At 49.3% G+C, this 13725-nt stretch overlaps 2 protein-coding genes across 13 annotated transcripts in view; one reads left to right on the forward strand and one right to left on the reverse strand.

The window, feature by feature from the left end:
• The first annotated feature begins 17 nt into the window (after positions 1-17).
• Positions 18-8366, forward strand: Arfrp1 (ADP ribosylation factor related protein 1). Of its 6 annotated transcripts, none has more exons than XM_055596125.1 (8): positions 18-142; positions 538-715; positions 973-1060; positions 1285-1367; positions 4865-4946; positions 5262-5332; positions 6645-6745; positions 6818-8366. In XM_055596125.1, exons 2-8 carry the CDS (start codon positions 623-625, stop codon positions 6903-6905), a joined length of 606 nt encoding a protein of 201 aa, XP_055452100.1. In that variant the 5' UTR covers positions 18-142; positions 538-622; the 3' UTR covers positions 6906-8366. The 6 variants fall into 6 exon arrangements, with proteins under 6 accessions (XP_055452100.1, XP_055452102.1, XP_055452103.1 ...); XM_055596127.1 differs by having other exon boundaries at positions 541-715; XM_055596128.1 differs by having other exon boundaries at positions 609-715.
• Positions 8367-9647: 1281 nt separating this feature from the next.
• The window catches only part of Rtel1 (regulator of telomere elongation helicase 1), a 38003-nt gene continuing 33925 nt past the window's right edge, over positions 9648-13725 (reverse strand). For 4 of the 7 annotated variants that reach the window (XM_055596078.1, XM_055596082.1, XM_055596083.1 and 1 more), the window contains 9 exons: positions 13219-13314; positions 12047-12245; positions 11699-11848; positions 11087-11203; positions 10677-10901; positions 10428-10589; positions 10159-10311; positions 9974-10074; positions 9648-9864 (listed from right to left, as the gene is read on the reverse strand). In XM_055596078.1, the coding sequence (XP_055452053.1) occupies positions 9784-9864; positions 9974-10074; positions 10159-10311; positions 10428-10589; positions 10677-10901; positions 11087-11203; positions 11699-11848; positions 12047-12245; positions 13219-13314 (1284 nt within the window). In that variant the 3' untranslated portion in view covers positions 9648-9783. Of the gene's footprint in view, positions 10075-10158; positions 10312-10427; positions 10590-10676; positions 10902-11086; positions 11204-11698; positions 11849-12046; positions 12246-13218; positions 13315-13725 lie in introns of all 7 variants that reach the window. The other 3 variants (XM_055596080.1, XM_055596079.1, XM_055596081.1) reach the window with 3 other exon arrangements.

Consider the following 13725-nt stretch of genomic DNA (forward strand, 5'->3'; position numbering starts at 1 on the left):
AGTGCCTGCGCGCGGGGCCTGCCGGGATTAGGCACCGCCTGTGGTTGGGCCGTCGGTTGTTGTCTCGTCAGCCACCGTGAGGGGTCAACGCGAGGTCGGTGGGGTTAGCAACGCGTCGGCGGCGGCTCCAAGGTCTGAGCAGGTACAGGCGGTCCCCAGCCGGGCTGAGGGGCCAGAGTTCTAGAGTCCTGGGGTAGGGGGATGGAGGCGGCTTCAGAAGCTGGTTCCTGGGCTCCGCGGGCCTGGCAGCGGCTGGAAGCCGAACCCGACCCTCGGCAGAAGCGCTGTCTCTCTAGTAGTTCCCTAGACGGTCGCTGGCCCTGGTTTCTGGTGCTGAGCTGAGGGTTCGGAGAAATGAGCCTTAGGCAAAGTAGGCCGTCATGGGTTTTTCCGGATTACAGATTGGTGGTGTATTCTGAAAGATGACCTGAAGTGAGGGTGGCCTAGCTTTAGCAGCTATGGAGTCGGGGTGAGGGATTTTAACAGAAGAGGGGCGCCAAGAGTCACGAGCCGCGAGGTTTCACATTTAAAAACTAGCAGGCTAGAAGGACCACTGATGAAGCGGGTAGGAGGCCGATGTCCCCGGAACACACGTTGACATCTCTCAGGGTGCCGGGGCAGAATGTACACGCTGCTTTCGGGGCTGTACAAGTACATGTTCCAGAAGGATGAATACTGCATTCTGATCCTGGGCCTGGACAATGCTGGGAAGACGGTAGGTCCTTGTTTTCTCACCAATTCCCATTCTTTGTCTGATGTTTTATTTGGAAATCTAGCCCCCACAACCCCCCAAGACTACAGGTTAGTTACCACCAGTCTCCTGAAGAGCAATCAACAGGCAGAGGTGTGCATGCATGCATGTGTGTATGGGGATGAAGGCCCAGAGCATATGGGTGTGAAGGGATATGTGGGAAGGACACCAGAAAACTGCTCTAGCTGCTGCTAGCTAACCACCTCTCTTTCTTTTCTCAGACCTTCCTGGAACAGTCAAAAACACGGTTTAACAAGAACTACAAGGGGATGAGTCTATCCAAAATCACCACTACCGTGGGTCTAAACAGTAAGGGGGACCTTAGGGATATGAGTTTCGGGGTCCCTTAGAGATGGATGTTGCATGCTGCAAGGTCCATAACCTCCCTGACCAGTGGGCAGAACCTTATCATTTCGTTCTCTGCTCAAGCCCTCTGGGATCGGTAACAGAATGTTTGTTTCATCCTGGGGAGAGCTGGGACTTTGTGTGTAAAGAGTAAGGTCAGGAGCTAGCTTATTCTGTCCTCTCCCCAGTTGGCACAGTGGACGTGGGAAAGGCTCGTCTCATGTTTTGGGACTTAGGTGGGCAAGAAGAGCTGCAGTCTTTATGGGACAAGGTAAGACCCACTACCTGCTCCATGTTGTCTTTCTCTAGATGGCCCCCCCGTAGCCTCTTCTTCTATGTGAGATTCTGTTACCCACATTTACCCTGAAGATTTTCTTTATTTTTTTTATTGTTGGGGTGGGGGGACAAACACATGTCACAGCATGCATGTGGAGGACAGAGGATAGCTGTAGAGTCTATTTCTCACCTTTATGTGGGTTCCAGGGATCAAACTCAGATTGTCAGGCTTGTGTAGCAAGCACCTTTACCTGCTTACCATCTCACTGGCCCTATCTAAAAGTTTTCTCTTTGATCCTATCCCAGGTTCCCAAGTTGCTCTCTGTCTCACTCTGGCAAAACCCAGGGCAAGAATCACCACATCAGGGGAGTTCCCATAGGAGTATCCAATCTTCTGATGAGGCTTTTTCAATCCCAAAGAAAAGCATTGTTCACCAGGGTAGTCTATGAAGAACACTGACTAAAGAACTCAAAGAGGACTATAGCCTATCTTCTTACAGGCAGACAAAAATGGCAGAGTTCCTATATAGGGAGGGACCAAAGCATGTTTACTGGCGAGTCTATCTACCTCATTCTAGCTTGTCATAGTTCTTCTACATGGCCTTTTCCCCATCTAAGGAGGATGTTATCAGAGGCAGACAGCACTCTTCTTTGGGCATTTTAGACATCTGAAACTTCTCACTATACACTTCTGCACTGTAATCTCCTCCACCCAACCTATGTTAGGGTCTGAGTCTAGCACTGAGCAGTACAGTCTCCTGCTCTGTAGTTTGTTGTAGTCCAGTGCTGTGGTGCAGGTGCTTCAGTTATAGTGGTGCTTCTCAGCAGCTATGTGTTTGGGCCAATTGTGATCCCACTTCTCTTTCCTGGGCTTCGCTATGATGTTTCTTCCTGCTGTAACTTCTTATCAAGAGGGTGACATCTGTCCCGCATCCAGCAGGTCTCTGGTGTCCACCAAGATGGATAGAGGACAAGCCTAATCATAGGGCAGTGATGTATATTGTCATCTCCAAACCTTAGACACAGCTGGGGAATCATACCAGTTAATGACTATCTTGAAGAGGACACTTAGATGCAGAGTATGTGTATTGGGGTCATTACCAGGAAGGCAGCAGAGAGGCAGAGGCCAAGGAGAGTGGGAACTTAGCAGAACTGGCTAGGACCGCAAGTCTGCCATCTTTTCGGTCACCAGTGTCAGCAGATACGACTTTACAGTGCCCTTTGGGATGGACAGCCAGGGTGAATATCTGTGCAGTTTGGATATGTAGCCCCTTCTAAGAGGAGGGTAGACAGCAGCAGTTAATTGGTTGTAGAGATGTCATCTTGTCCAGGATGTGACTTTCTAGTGGCTGTCTGGGTTACCCTGACTACTGCCAAACAGGGACAGTCATCCTTGAGGAAAAGGAGCCCAGTGTGCCCACTAGGTAGCCATATTTGGTGACTCAGTGGCTCTTGCTGGGCTTGTGTTGTTTTGGTGGGCAGGACCCATTCTCCCTTAACCCCTCTCCCCTACCAGCTCCAATCCCTAAAGTACTTGAGGTTGAGAAGAGTTTCTTCTAGTTTACTAGGAGGGTCAGGAAGGGGGTCCTCTTTTCCTGCCTTGGTTTCTAGATGTTGTGTCCTGGCTAGAGCCTAGCACCTCAGAAAGGTCTGTCATTAGTAGAGTTAGTATCTGGACCTGGTATTCTACAATAGTGCTACCACATGGGCACTATGGCCCAACACTGTCCTGTTATGTCCAAAAACCATAGGCCCTTTGTTGTGACTTGAGTCTTCCGTACTGATGTCACTTGACTATGTTCTAGTGTCTTGTGCCTGGGGAGTGAGGAGTCTGTGTTGTTGCTACGGGGACATGCTTGTACCTAGGTTCCCTCTCATTTCCTTAAGAGATGATACCTCATAGGGTGTAGCCATGCTGCCCTATCAAGTGAAACACCTAGCAGTGCTTCCATTGGCCTTGGTGAATAGAACTCTATACTGATAAGTTTGTGTTCTGTAACTCTGGCTACTGCTGTCTTCAGTCTAGCACAGTACCACTGATGGGCAAATTCATTTCCATAGGGGGTGCTCTGGTGAACCTTGAGATAGAAACCAAGTCCCTATGTCTGCTGCTTTCATCTGCCTTAGGCTTTTGGTACTTATTCTGCTGACCAGGCATTGTGCTGTTGTCCATAGATCTGTGATAGATCTGTGCACATGCCAGGCTTAGATCACAACTCCTCACACAAGCAGGACCAGGTGGGCTGTCTACCTCTGGCCTGCCCCAGCATGTCTGACTGAAAGAATTTCCCCATGCTGGTTATGCAGGCCTCTTTGCATCTCCCCAACAACACACACTTACAGCCACAGGTGTGACTTCTCCATTGAGGTTTAATATGCCACTCCCATCTCTCTGGCAGCTGTTGGACCTTAAGCCTGGAGGTTGTGATGAGTATATCTAGCTAGTTGGTTCCTAAGTCTTGTGCCTACTCACATAAGACATTGTTTTACAATCTTTGGAGCGGCTAGTGCTACGTGCTCCAAAACTCACATCATCCACTATTATCATAAATACCTCTGCAATACAACCTGCCAGCACTTAGGCCTTAGCAGTAAGCTACCCCATTGCCTTGCCCCAGAGCTGACAGCTTCTGTGTCAGGCCCATTGCAAGCCTGGAGCTGTCCTGCCTGGGTCTGGCTGCAGAGCCCTGCAGAAGGAACCTGGAACTGGCCTCCAGTACTCTATGGGAAGTGTAAGTGGGGAGGGAGTTTTACTGACTGGGGTGGAGTGCGTCCTTTCTTACTTGTCACACAACTTCAGTGGTATACATCATACTACCCTGTCTGCAGCACATTATTTTACAAGTCATTGTTGATTTCTCACTGAGACATGAGCCAGCATGGGCCTGAGGTGAAGTGGCAAATGAATGCTATTTGTTCCATATTGACAGGCATTGTTTTTCTGATTGGAATTGCTATGTTGATCTCCTCCTATGTTTACCTTGCCCTATCTGCTTTGCTTCAACAGTGGGTCCCTTCCTCTTTTTGCTGTTGAAAGCCCAGGACTAGCTATATCCAATCTAAGGAAGCCTGAGTTCAGCACTCCGTTTTGTTCTGGCAGGGCAGCTTCATAGACAGTGCTGATCTCAGCCATAAGCCTCTTTTGGCTTCTCAACCTCTATACCTATCTCTTAACCTTTTCTCAACACCATCTAGCCAGGGCAGCAGGTGGGTTCTCAGGAGCAGCCTCTGAGCAGGAGGAGGTTGATCACCCTGCTAGAGTCAGCAAGCTTCCCCAAAAGAGCTCTGGTATCTTTACTACTAAATCAGTCCCAGAAAGCTTCCTAGCAAGTCTTCCCTGTTGGGGTGTGCCCATTTCTTCATTGTAGCCCTAGGAGAGCAAAGTTCCCACTACTCACTGCCTGTCTCTTCCTCTTCAGGGCCTCTTCTGGTAGTTGTGACACAGGGTCATGCTCTGAGTACTAGTCCCCAGCTTTCTCCTCTTCCTTATAGTACTATGCAGAGTGCCATGGTGTCATCTATGTCATTGATTCCACTGATGAAGAGAGATTGTCAGAATCCAAAGAAGCATTTGGTGAGTGTAGCATGGCCATTCTGGGAGGGAGAGAAAATGGAAAGACCTACATCTAGGGGATTGTGTGGGGAGGGGTGTGCAGGGGTGGGACAGTCTAATCTGGATCCTCTCACATGTCTAGAATTTGCCTTGAGGGAGGCTGGGCTAACACCTGGAGCCAGTGCGAAGAAAGCCTCAGCCATGTTGTTTGGGCTGTCTATTATATAAGGGAAAGGGTGGAAGGGAGCTGTCTGTGTACACCTTTGGGCTTGGGCAGAGCCTGCAGTCATGAACAGGATACAGGGTGCAAGGCACCACCTCTCCTGCTTTCCTCAGAGAAGGTGGTTTCGAGTGAAGCATTGGACGGTGTCCCCATCCTGGTGTTGGCCAACAAGCAGGATGTGGAGGTGAGCCCCACAAAGCTGCTATCGAGCCTTTATCTCCCTTCAGGGAAAGTGACATGTATGCCTCTTCATATTTCCAGAGTCTGGTGTCTGTCCCAGATTCTGTCCAACCCAATCTCCTCTCTCTTCCTGGGACCCTTCTTCCAAACTCTTAGAATCTCCTCCAAACCTTGCCAACTTCACTTTCTCTCTAGTTGTCACAAAGAGCTGTCACCATTAAAATGTTCCTACTAGATGTTCTTATACCCAGAGTATAGGTGCCACCTTTTTTCCCAAGGGAACACCAAGGGCTTGTGTCTGTGGATGCTCCCACAGGTTCTGGGAGTATGGAACCTATAGCAGTACCCAGGTGAAAGCTCTAAGTTCAAAAAGTGGGTGTGGGGACCCTCAGAGATGGCTCAGTGGCTAAGAGCATATACTGCTATTCTAAAGACTTGAGTTTGATTCACAGTACCCACAGGTACACAGCCATCTGGGACACCAGTTCCAGGGGATCTGATGCCTCTGGCTTTCGTAGGTACCTGTATTCATCTGTACATATCTCACATACACAAATGCATATGTATACATAATTAAAAACAAATCCTTAGTTTTAAAAGTAGGAGTGGAGAAGGGAAGACAGTAGACAAACTCTGAGATGAGGTGCTGCTTCCCTTTGGACTTCTGGCCATACAGAGTCCCTGCACTATCTAACAAAAGGGCTCTGTACAGAAAAATCTATAGAGGACATGGAGGCAACCAGTGTCTGGACAGCCAAGGAAACTACTTTCCTTAGACCCTGTGTGTCTTCCCATTTCCACCTGATAGGACCTGTTCTCCACTCATTTGCCTTAGGACTTCCCCCACCATCCCATCTGTGTCCCAAAACTAGTAATAGAGAGAAGTCTCTGGTACTTGGCTGAGAAACACGGGTATTCAATTAAATGAAAAAGGGAACAGAGGTGCCACTGAATACTACAAAGGGTTGTCACCCCTAAGACCATGGGCCCTGCCTCACTTGGCACTTGAGCTCCTGACTTAGGTCACAGTGTCCTGCTGGTAAGTGTTCTGGGGATTGTTCTTGGGGGTGGTGGGGATGTTCTCTTGGGAGCTGTGTGTCAACTTCCAAAATCCCTGGGAAAAACTCATCAGTAGACTTACGGGCCAGGTGTAGCAGCCTCACCACTGGTTTCTGTGAGGCAAGTTGAGCCTTGGGCAGGCTCACCACTACTGATTTTTGGGGGTGAGAAACTGGCCTTCCAGAAAGCCTAAGTGAATAGGAATGGATGGAGCTAAGTGATAGGAATGTTCCTCAGAGTCTCACCTCCCCTGCCAGACCTGCCTCTCCATTCCTGACATCAAGACTGCATTCAGTGACTGTACCTGCAAGATTGGCCGGCGAGACTGTCTGACCCAGGCCTGTTCTGCTCTCACAGGGTGAGTTGAGGCCTCACCTGGAGAGTCCTCAGGGCCAAGATTAGCCCTGCCTCACACATACTGTCTCCACAGCAAAGGAGTTCGAGAGGGCATCGAATGGATGGTGAAGTGTGTCGTGCGGAATGTTCACCGGCCACCACGGCAGAGGGACATCACATAAGCATCTCCAACTTTACAGTCTTGGACTGTTCATCATCCCTAGTGTTGGAAAAGTACTCTCTGCTGGCTTCTGCCCTACTGATGCTGGGTGTTGAGCTGGTTTTCTCTGTTCATTCTTTTATTTGCTTTATGTTTTCTCTAAGACAAACTTTTCTCTGAATCTGGAAAAGTGTAGGTATTCAGAGACAAACATGGGGCATGCCAACCATCTAGCTCTTCATGCCCTACACATACATACCCCCCCTCCCCCCCCCCCCCATCATGGCCTCTCATCTAGAGTCCTGCCCGATAGGTTAGGGTCTAGAACCCTTCCAACCTAGTGAGGAGGGAGAGGAGTGAGGCCACCCCTAGGTTTGCCCGCTAGCGCATTCCAAAGTGGAATTTGAGATCATTCTACGTGAAATGCTCTATCTTTGGCAGCTGCTTTGTCTAGCTTGTCCATGGAGAAGCTAGACAAACCCATTATGAACCCATTCTCAGTCTGTTTTATCTCCAAAGGAGAGAGCTTATGTGGAAATGCTTGTAGTCCACATTTTGCTGAGTGTGCATGTCAGTGCACCCTTACACAGGTTGTGTGGTATCCTGAGGGCACGGCTTTCACTAGGTCAGGTGTTGCTATAGCTAGTGCAAGTGGGCATCATATGCTTTGAGTTAGGTGGGATGGGTCCCTACAGGGTCCAGGTCAGTGAAGTGCTGAGTTTGCATCTCCAGATGGGTGTGAGGTATGGGTTTCTAGTGAGCAGCAGCCATGCTGGGGCTGACCATGCCCACTAGGCCTGCTTGGTTAAATTCTTCATCATGTGGCCAGGACAAGGTTATAAAATAAAGAGCTGAGGTGGCTTCTGTCCAACCATCCCTTCAAGCAGTTAAATCCTAGTTCCCCACTATCTGGGTTGGTGGTTATAACCAGAAACTGCTATTCTGGAGTGCCTTATGAGCACTCCAGGAGCCCTCGGGGAGGTTTGGAACTGTGACTAAGCCGCAGTCCAAGTTCAGTTCAACCTCCCCAAGAAGACCTGGGAAGGATGACTGAGAAGTTATGAATCAGGGGGTTGGGTGCTCTGATTCATGGAGAAGTCCCACAGATCTGTGATTATGAGCTGGTTTGAGTTTTTCCTAGTGGATCTTCCTGGAAATTAAAGAGTAGATTGTTCATAAAGTGGCCAAACTCAGGGGAAGTCCTCTATCACGGGGCACCAGATATCACAGGGGTCTTTCTGCCCACCGTTGCCCAGTTTTGTCAATGTTGAGGAAGACAAGGGGCTTTATTTAGTGACTTTTGTCACACCTTATGGTGGTCATCCAAGTGTTGTGGAACTTGCTGGCTTGGGAGCATCGTGGGATAAAGCTTCCTACTAAGGTTGCTTATTTGCTTTTGCAGAGCCACAACTTGAGAATAATTGTTTCTGAAGAAGTATAAGGTTGGAGTGACATGGTTGAATAAAGTCCTGTGTGCAGTAGAGTTTAGTTAAAAGGAAATGTGTGTATAACTACCTATTCAGCAACTGAAGCAATTGTGGCAACAGTGCCTGGTCTTGAACTTCACTATAAGGCCACAAGGGCTTGTGGTGGTGGTGGTGATGAACTGTTTTCCTGGGTTTAATGGGGCCTGCGCAGCTGCCACAGCCCTTTAAAGGAAATGTCCTGGAAAGTCACAAAGCCCGTAACGGTCCCTTCATACTTCTCAGTCCCTTCACAGAAGTAAGAGTAGGCCACACAGGCCACTAAGTTCAGAGAACCAACAAGAAATCCTTAAACATTAAACAAGGCACAAATATAGGTAGGTAATAGGAAAAGCAGGAACAGAATGTCCATGGGAAAAATAAACCTGTTCAAAGAGGAGCTTCAGGCTAGACTGCCTGATGAAAATCCTGAGCCTGTATGTTACAAAAGGGAAGGAGGGCGAAAGTGAGTAAAAGCTGAAATCTGACATTTCCTGCAACAAGCCTATCTGGGTTGCCTCTTTTTCAGCATCAACTTGGCTAATCAGACTTACCTTTCCAGGGATCTTAACTTGTCCATAAGCTACAAACTTCCTAGTTGAAGCAAGTGCCACATAATTGCTGCCCTAAACTTGAACAGCTGGCACAAGTGCTTTTAGGGTCCAGGCTACACTGAGTATTCCTGCTCTTAGGTGCCTGATGAAGTGGGAGGAAGGGTGCAGGGTCAGGGAATAGTTGAAATCATTCTTTCTCCTACAGCTGAAGTCCCAAGGTCCTGCATGCCAGTAAACCACCAGGAGCAATTATGCCAGATCAGGGTGAGCAAAGCATGTTCTAGGCAGAAGCCTGCTATGTGCCAAGTTAGCCTAAATGTCAGTGACAGTTGGGGGCAGTGTGAAAAGGCTATGGTTCCTCATGCTCCCTGCAATAATGGTAGTTCTCTTGGTTAAGCTATAGAACTGTGCATACTGATGTGGTGGGCACACATGGTCTGGCTGGTGGTAGGGACAATATGTGGAAAGATGAAGGAAGCAGCTCCTATTGATCTGGAAGCTGGCTGGTCATGGAGAACACTGCAGGTCTGAAAGGGGATCTTCTCAGACCTTTCTATCAGTCTTTTTATGTAACTTTGACTGTCCTGGATCTAGGAGGGATCCATCTGACACCTCCATGACACTTTGGGGTGGGGTTTCGGGGGACTATCCTGGAAATCACAGCAATCTGCCTGCCTCCCCCTCACTGAGTGCTGGGGTTAAAGGTGTGTGCCACCACACCTGGCTGACAAACCCAGGACACCATCCTGATATTATTGGTTTTATTGGACAGCCTACTCCTTCAGTAATACAGACACAATGTCAATATAGGCCATTGAGGTTTCAGGGCTTCTCACGGGGAGCTTCAGATAATGTTGAACAGCCAAGTATAGTCTATCTGTGTTCACTGGGGCTTCGGCCAGATGACCTGTGTAATACTCCGCTTCCTGTTAATAGCACCGCAAGCCGGACACAGTCTAGAGGCCTGTGGAGATAGTTGCTAGCCTCTGCAGCCTGGCTAAGAGCTCGCCCTAGGCCCCTCAGCCCACCACCTGGGGAGATGCCTGATGGGCAGGAGAGGGTCAGACGCCAACCTGGAGTTGCAGTTGCCAACAGGCCATGCAGCGGTAGAAGTCGCAGGAGGAGCACTGGAAAAGCACTGTGTCCCCAGTTGCACAGGCCGGGCACACAAATGCTACAGTAGGAGGTCTAAGTGAGTACAGTCTGCCGTGACCTGCCATAACCAACAGTCCCTATACCTGTAGCCCCTACTGCTTACTCCACTCAGGCTTCACATGTTCACAGGGTGCTCTAGGAGGAGGTTGCACGGGCTCTGAATTATCAGCAGAGCTCACACTCGGCTCTGACGTCTGTCTAAGGAAGGATGAGATCTTACTCTGAGTCTTCTCAGGTTTCTTGGACACTGAGGGGCCTGCAGATAGCAATCAGTATAAGCGTAAGTGTTTCCCTCCTGTTAGCTCCCAGGTGCAGTGATGGGGCTCAGGGTAACAGGACAAGGGTGGAGGGAGTCCTCAAGTGAGCCCTCACCTGGTTTTGTGTCTTCATGGGTAAGCTCAGACGGCAGAGTTGTGCTCTCCTCTCTGTGATCTGGCAGCTCTAAGCTCTTGCCTGTGGTAGGTAAGCCCATTAGGTCCGCACAGGTCTGCAGGAACTGAGGCTTGTGGTGGCGACGCACAAACATGCCAAACCCTGTGGGGAACTTTGCTTAGGCTCTGCACTTTGCACATAAAGCACCCTTCTCCCAGAACCTATGACCTACATGTAAGTGATACGTACTTTGTAACAAGGGTAAGTGTTCAGGTTTTTCAGTGGTCAGTGCTGCCACCACAGCCAGGACCTTGTCCAGGTCATCATCCTGTTTGTACACCCTCAGAGCTGCTATAAACTGGCTGTAGCTTGTAGTTCCCAGAGCCTTGTGGACATCAGACAGATAGGTACTCGCAGCAGGCTGGCCAGGTTTTTCTACCGCACACCCCACTTTTGGACAATTGCTGGTATCTTCTGGTGGGAGAAATGTTACTGGGGACTGTAATGGCTTGGGGAGTTCCCCCACCCTCCCATTTCCTTTTCAGGAACCCTTGTAGAGTCTGTCAGCTGCTCAGGACAAATGGGTTTAAGAAACAAGCAGTCCAGCATGACTCTTCAAGGATTTTTAAGTCCACCTGAGGTCTTTAGGAGTCAGGTACCTTTGCAAGTTAGATGAGTAGACAGGTGAGGTCTCCCCTGGTTCAGGTGCTCTCCAGTGTCCAGTTGCCTATCTATACCTTCGGACAAGGTCAGTTTAGACTCCAGCTCTCTCCTTCCTGAAGAAACATGCTCCTGAGACTAGACCTCATAACCCTCAGACAGGAAGGGGATCTGACATCAGGCATACATCACAGACCCACCCAACTGTCTTGTAGGGCCCAGACAATGAGTCCAGCTCAAGGGTACAAGTACACACACGAGGCAGTTCAGTGAGTGCTGAGCCCAGAGGGTGAGTTTTCCCAATCAGATAAAGCCCCTCCGCCACACCTGCCCTGCACTGGAACAGGAACTGCCTCTGTGGAGGGGCCATTTCAGCTGTTCAATCAGGACAGAAGTAGGAAGGTGACCAGCAGCCAAGACTCTAGCATGAATTGCCCAGGGGCAGGTCTCTTTGATACGTAGGCTAAGAGACGGAGCTCACCCAACAAACAGTGCTACTTGCTACTTTAACCATGGCTACTTTAACCATGCAAGAGCATAGGGATTCATACTATGCCCATTTCAGCTGTAAACTGCCCTCCAAGTCTGAGATTAAAGGTCTAGCCTGGAACCTTGCTCACTGGTGACGTCCACAGCTGACTGTGCTTGCTCTCCGAGGGGAAGGCTGTGCCCTGGCTGGCAGCCACAGCCTTGGCCTGTTAGCTGGAAGCAGACGTCCTCAAACTGCTGCTTGTGGTGGGGTCGCACAAATTGGTAGAAGCCTGTGGGAAGTAGGTGTCTGAGTCCGTGGGCTCCCTATACTATGACTGATGGGCTAGGGACTCTATGGATCATGGCCTACCCACTAGGCCTTTTCCCTGGGAAGCAGAGACAACCCTGGGTACTAGTGGCCCTCCTAACCAGTCCCACCCCACTGCTGTGGTAGTATTCCTATAGCAGAATTTTTAAGGCCAGGGTACCTTTAAAAAGGTTATGCTTCTTGGGGTCTTCAGCAAAGAGGCAGGTAAGAGAGGCCACTAGAGCTTCAAAGTCATCAGAACCCTTATAGTGCTGCAGAGCCTGGGTAAAGGTGTCAAAGTTGGCTTGGCTTAGTGCTTGCTTCACTGCCACCATGAACATCTTGGCTTTGCCTGCCTGTGTGCCAGCCACTGGTTCCTCCTGCAAGACATATAATCAAGAGCCCTATCAGACTGAGCCCTTCCCTCCTTCCTTAGAGGCAGTATAGAATTTAGGGTGCCAGGGTATAATGACTTGTCATTCAGGCTACTGCCTGTGTGAACCATCTACCAGGGCAAAAAGCAGACAAGGCTGCCAGAGAAGCAAGGTCCAGTTCTGGTGTGTGGTACAGCTCAGGCTCATCTGAGATCATGCCTATGTGGCCCCACAGCAGATGTAGGTCTAGAGGACACAGGCTGTACCCACTTTTGTACATCTCAGACCTCTAAGGAGCTGTGTAAAACAAAGCAGTGATGCCCTAGCAGTTCCAAGTGTACCATCTTCAGGCATCAGCAGGCTCAGGCCCTCCACATATGTCTATCTCCCAATTCATCAGCCCTCCTGGTTACTGCCTGATACTTACAAGCAGGATAAGGACAAAAGCCACTACATTTGGGGCTTACCAGCAGGTAAGGGGTTAGTGATTCAGGATGTAACAAACTCTTCATCTGAGACTAGGAACACACTGCACCTACTCATGGATAATTCAGTGTCCACACTCAGAAAGAGAAGTAATAAGATTCTGGTGGAGGAAAACACAGCCAACTATAGATCCCAAACCAAATGACCCTAACAGGCCAGATTCTAGCAGAAAAGAAAAAGATCTCTTGAGTAGGGCTGGAAATGACAAGGGTCTTTTGCCAAGCACTGGCACTTGGGAAGTAGAGGCAGGGGAATCAAGAGTTCAAAGTCATTCTTGGCTACATAGTGAGTTCAAAGCCAACCTTTTTGTGACACTGCCTCAAAACTAAAAAACGTGGAGAGGGATGGCAAACTGAAGGCCCCAGGTTATCAACATCATAGCTGCTAAAGTCTAGCTGTACTCTTGCTTGGTTAGAGGAAATGGGTACCAGAGGCAAGATTCCCACATGTGCTCACAAAGCAGCTAGCTTAGCTACAGAGTTGGCTAACATACCGGATGGCTGACCAGCCTGACCTTCCTCCTTCCTCCTTTCTGCTCGACAGATAGCCTCTTCTCACACCGGAGAGACAGGGTGGAGGAGCTGAGTGCCTGAGGGAAAAACAGCTGTGGTCCCAACCCAAATCCAGAGTTCCCAAAGCACCTGTGATATCCTTTTGGGTCCTCAGGATCCTTGCCTGTGTCCTGAACAGAGAGGCCTGAAAGGGGGAGTAGGAGAGGGTCATGCTCTAATTCAGGTGGCAATACTAAGATTCTGTCCCTTTTATGTCATGCCATTTGGACTTTTTCAGGTAGCAGTGAGAGAGCCACATGAAGGACAGGTTTATGGTAATTGATTGTCAGTGCAGGAATGGAGCGAAGGAGCTCCAAGTCAGGCCTAGGAACTTACGGCTTTCAGACAAAGGCTTCAGAGGAGAAAGTATTCAAGACTCCACTCATATAATACAGGTTGGGAGAAAGGCCAATTTTGGGCATACCAGGGGCAGGAAATGCTGGATTTTG

The sequence above is a fragment of the Psammomys obesus genome, unplaced genomic scaffold (genome assembly GCF_907164565.1).
Source record: "Psammomys obesus unplaced genomic scaffold, mPsaObe1.curated_primary_1811, whole genome shotgun sequence".
Classification (NCBI taxonomy): Eukaryota; Metazoa; Chordata; class Mammalia; order Rodentia; family Muridae; genus Psammomys; species Psammomys obesus.

Excerpts from the sequence above, each read along its gene's own strand:
- Arfrp1 (XM_055596125.1), top strand. The coding sequence starts at position 623 with ATGTACACGCTGCTTTCGGGGCTGTACAAGTACATGTTCCAGAAGGAT. Across the intron at positions 716-972 it reads TGGACAATGCTGGGAAGACG|ACCTTCCTGGAACAGTCAAA; the intron begins GTAGGTCCTTGT and ends TTCTTTTCTCAG. Across the intron at positions 1,368-4,864 it reads TGCAGTCTTTATGGGACAAG|TACTATGCAGAGTGCCATGG; the intron begins GTAAGACCCACT and ends TCTTCCTTATAG.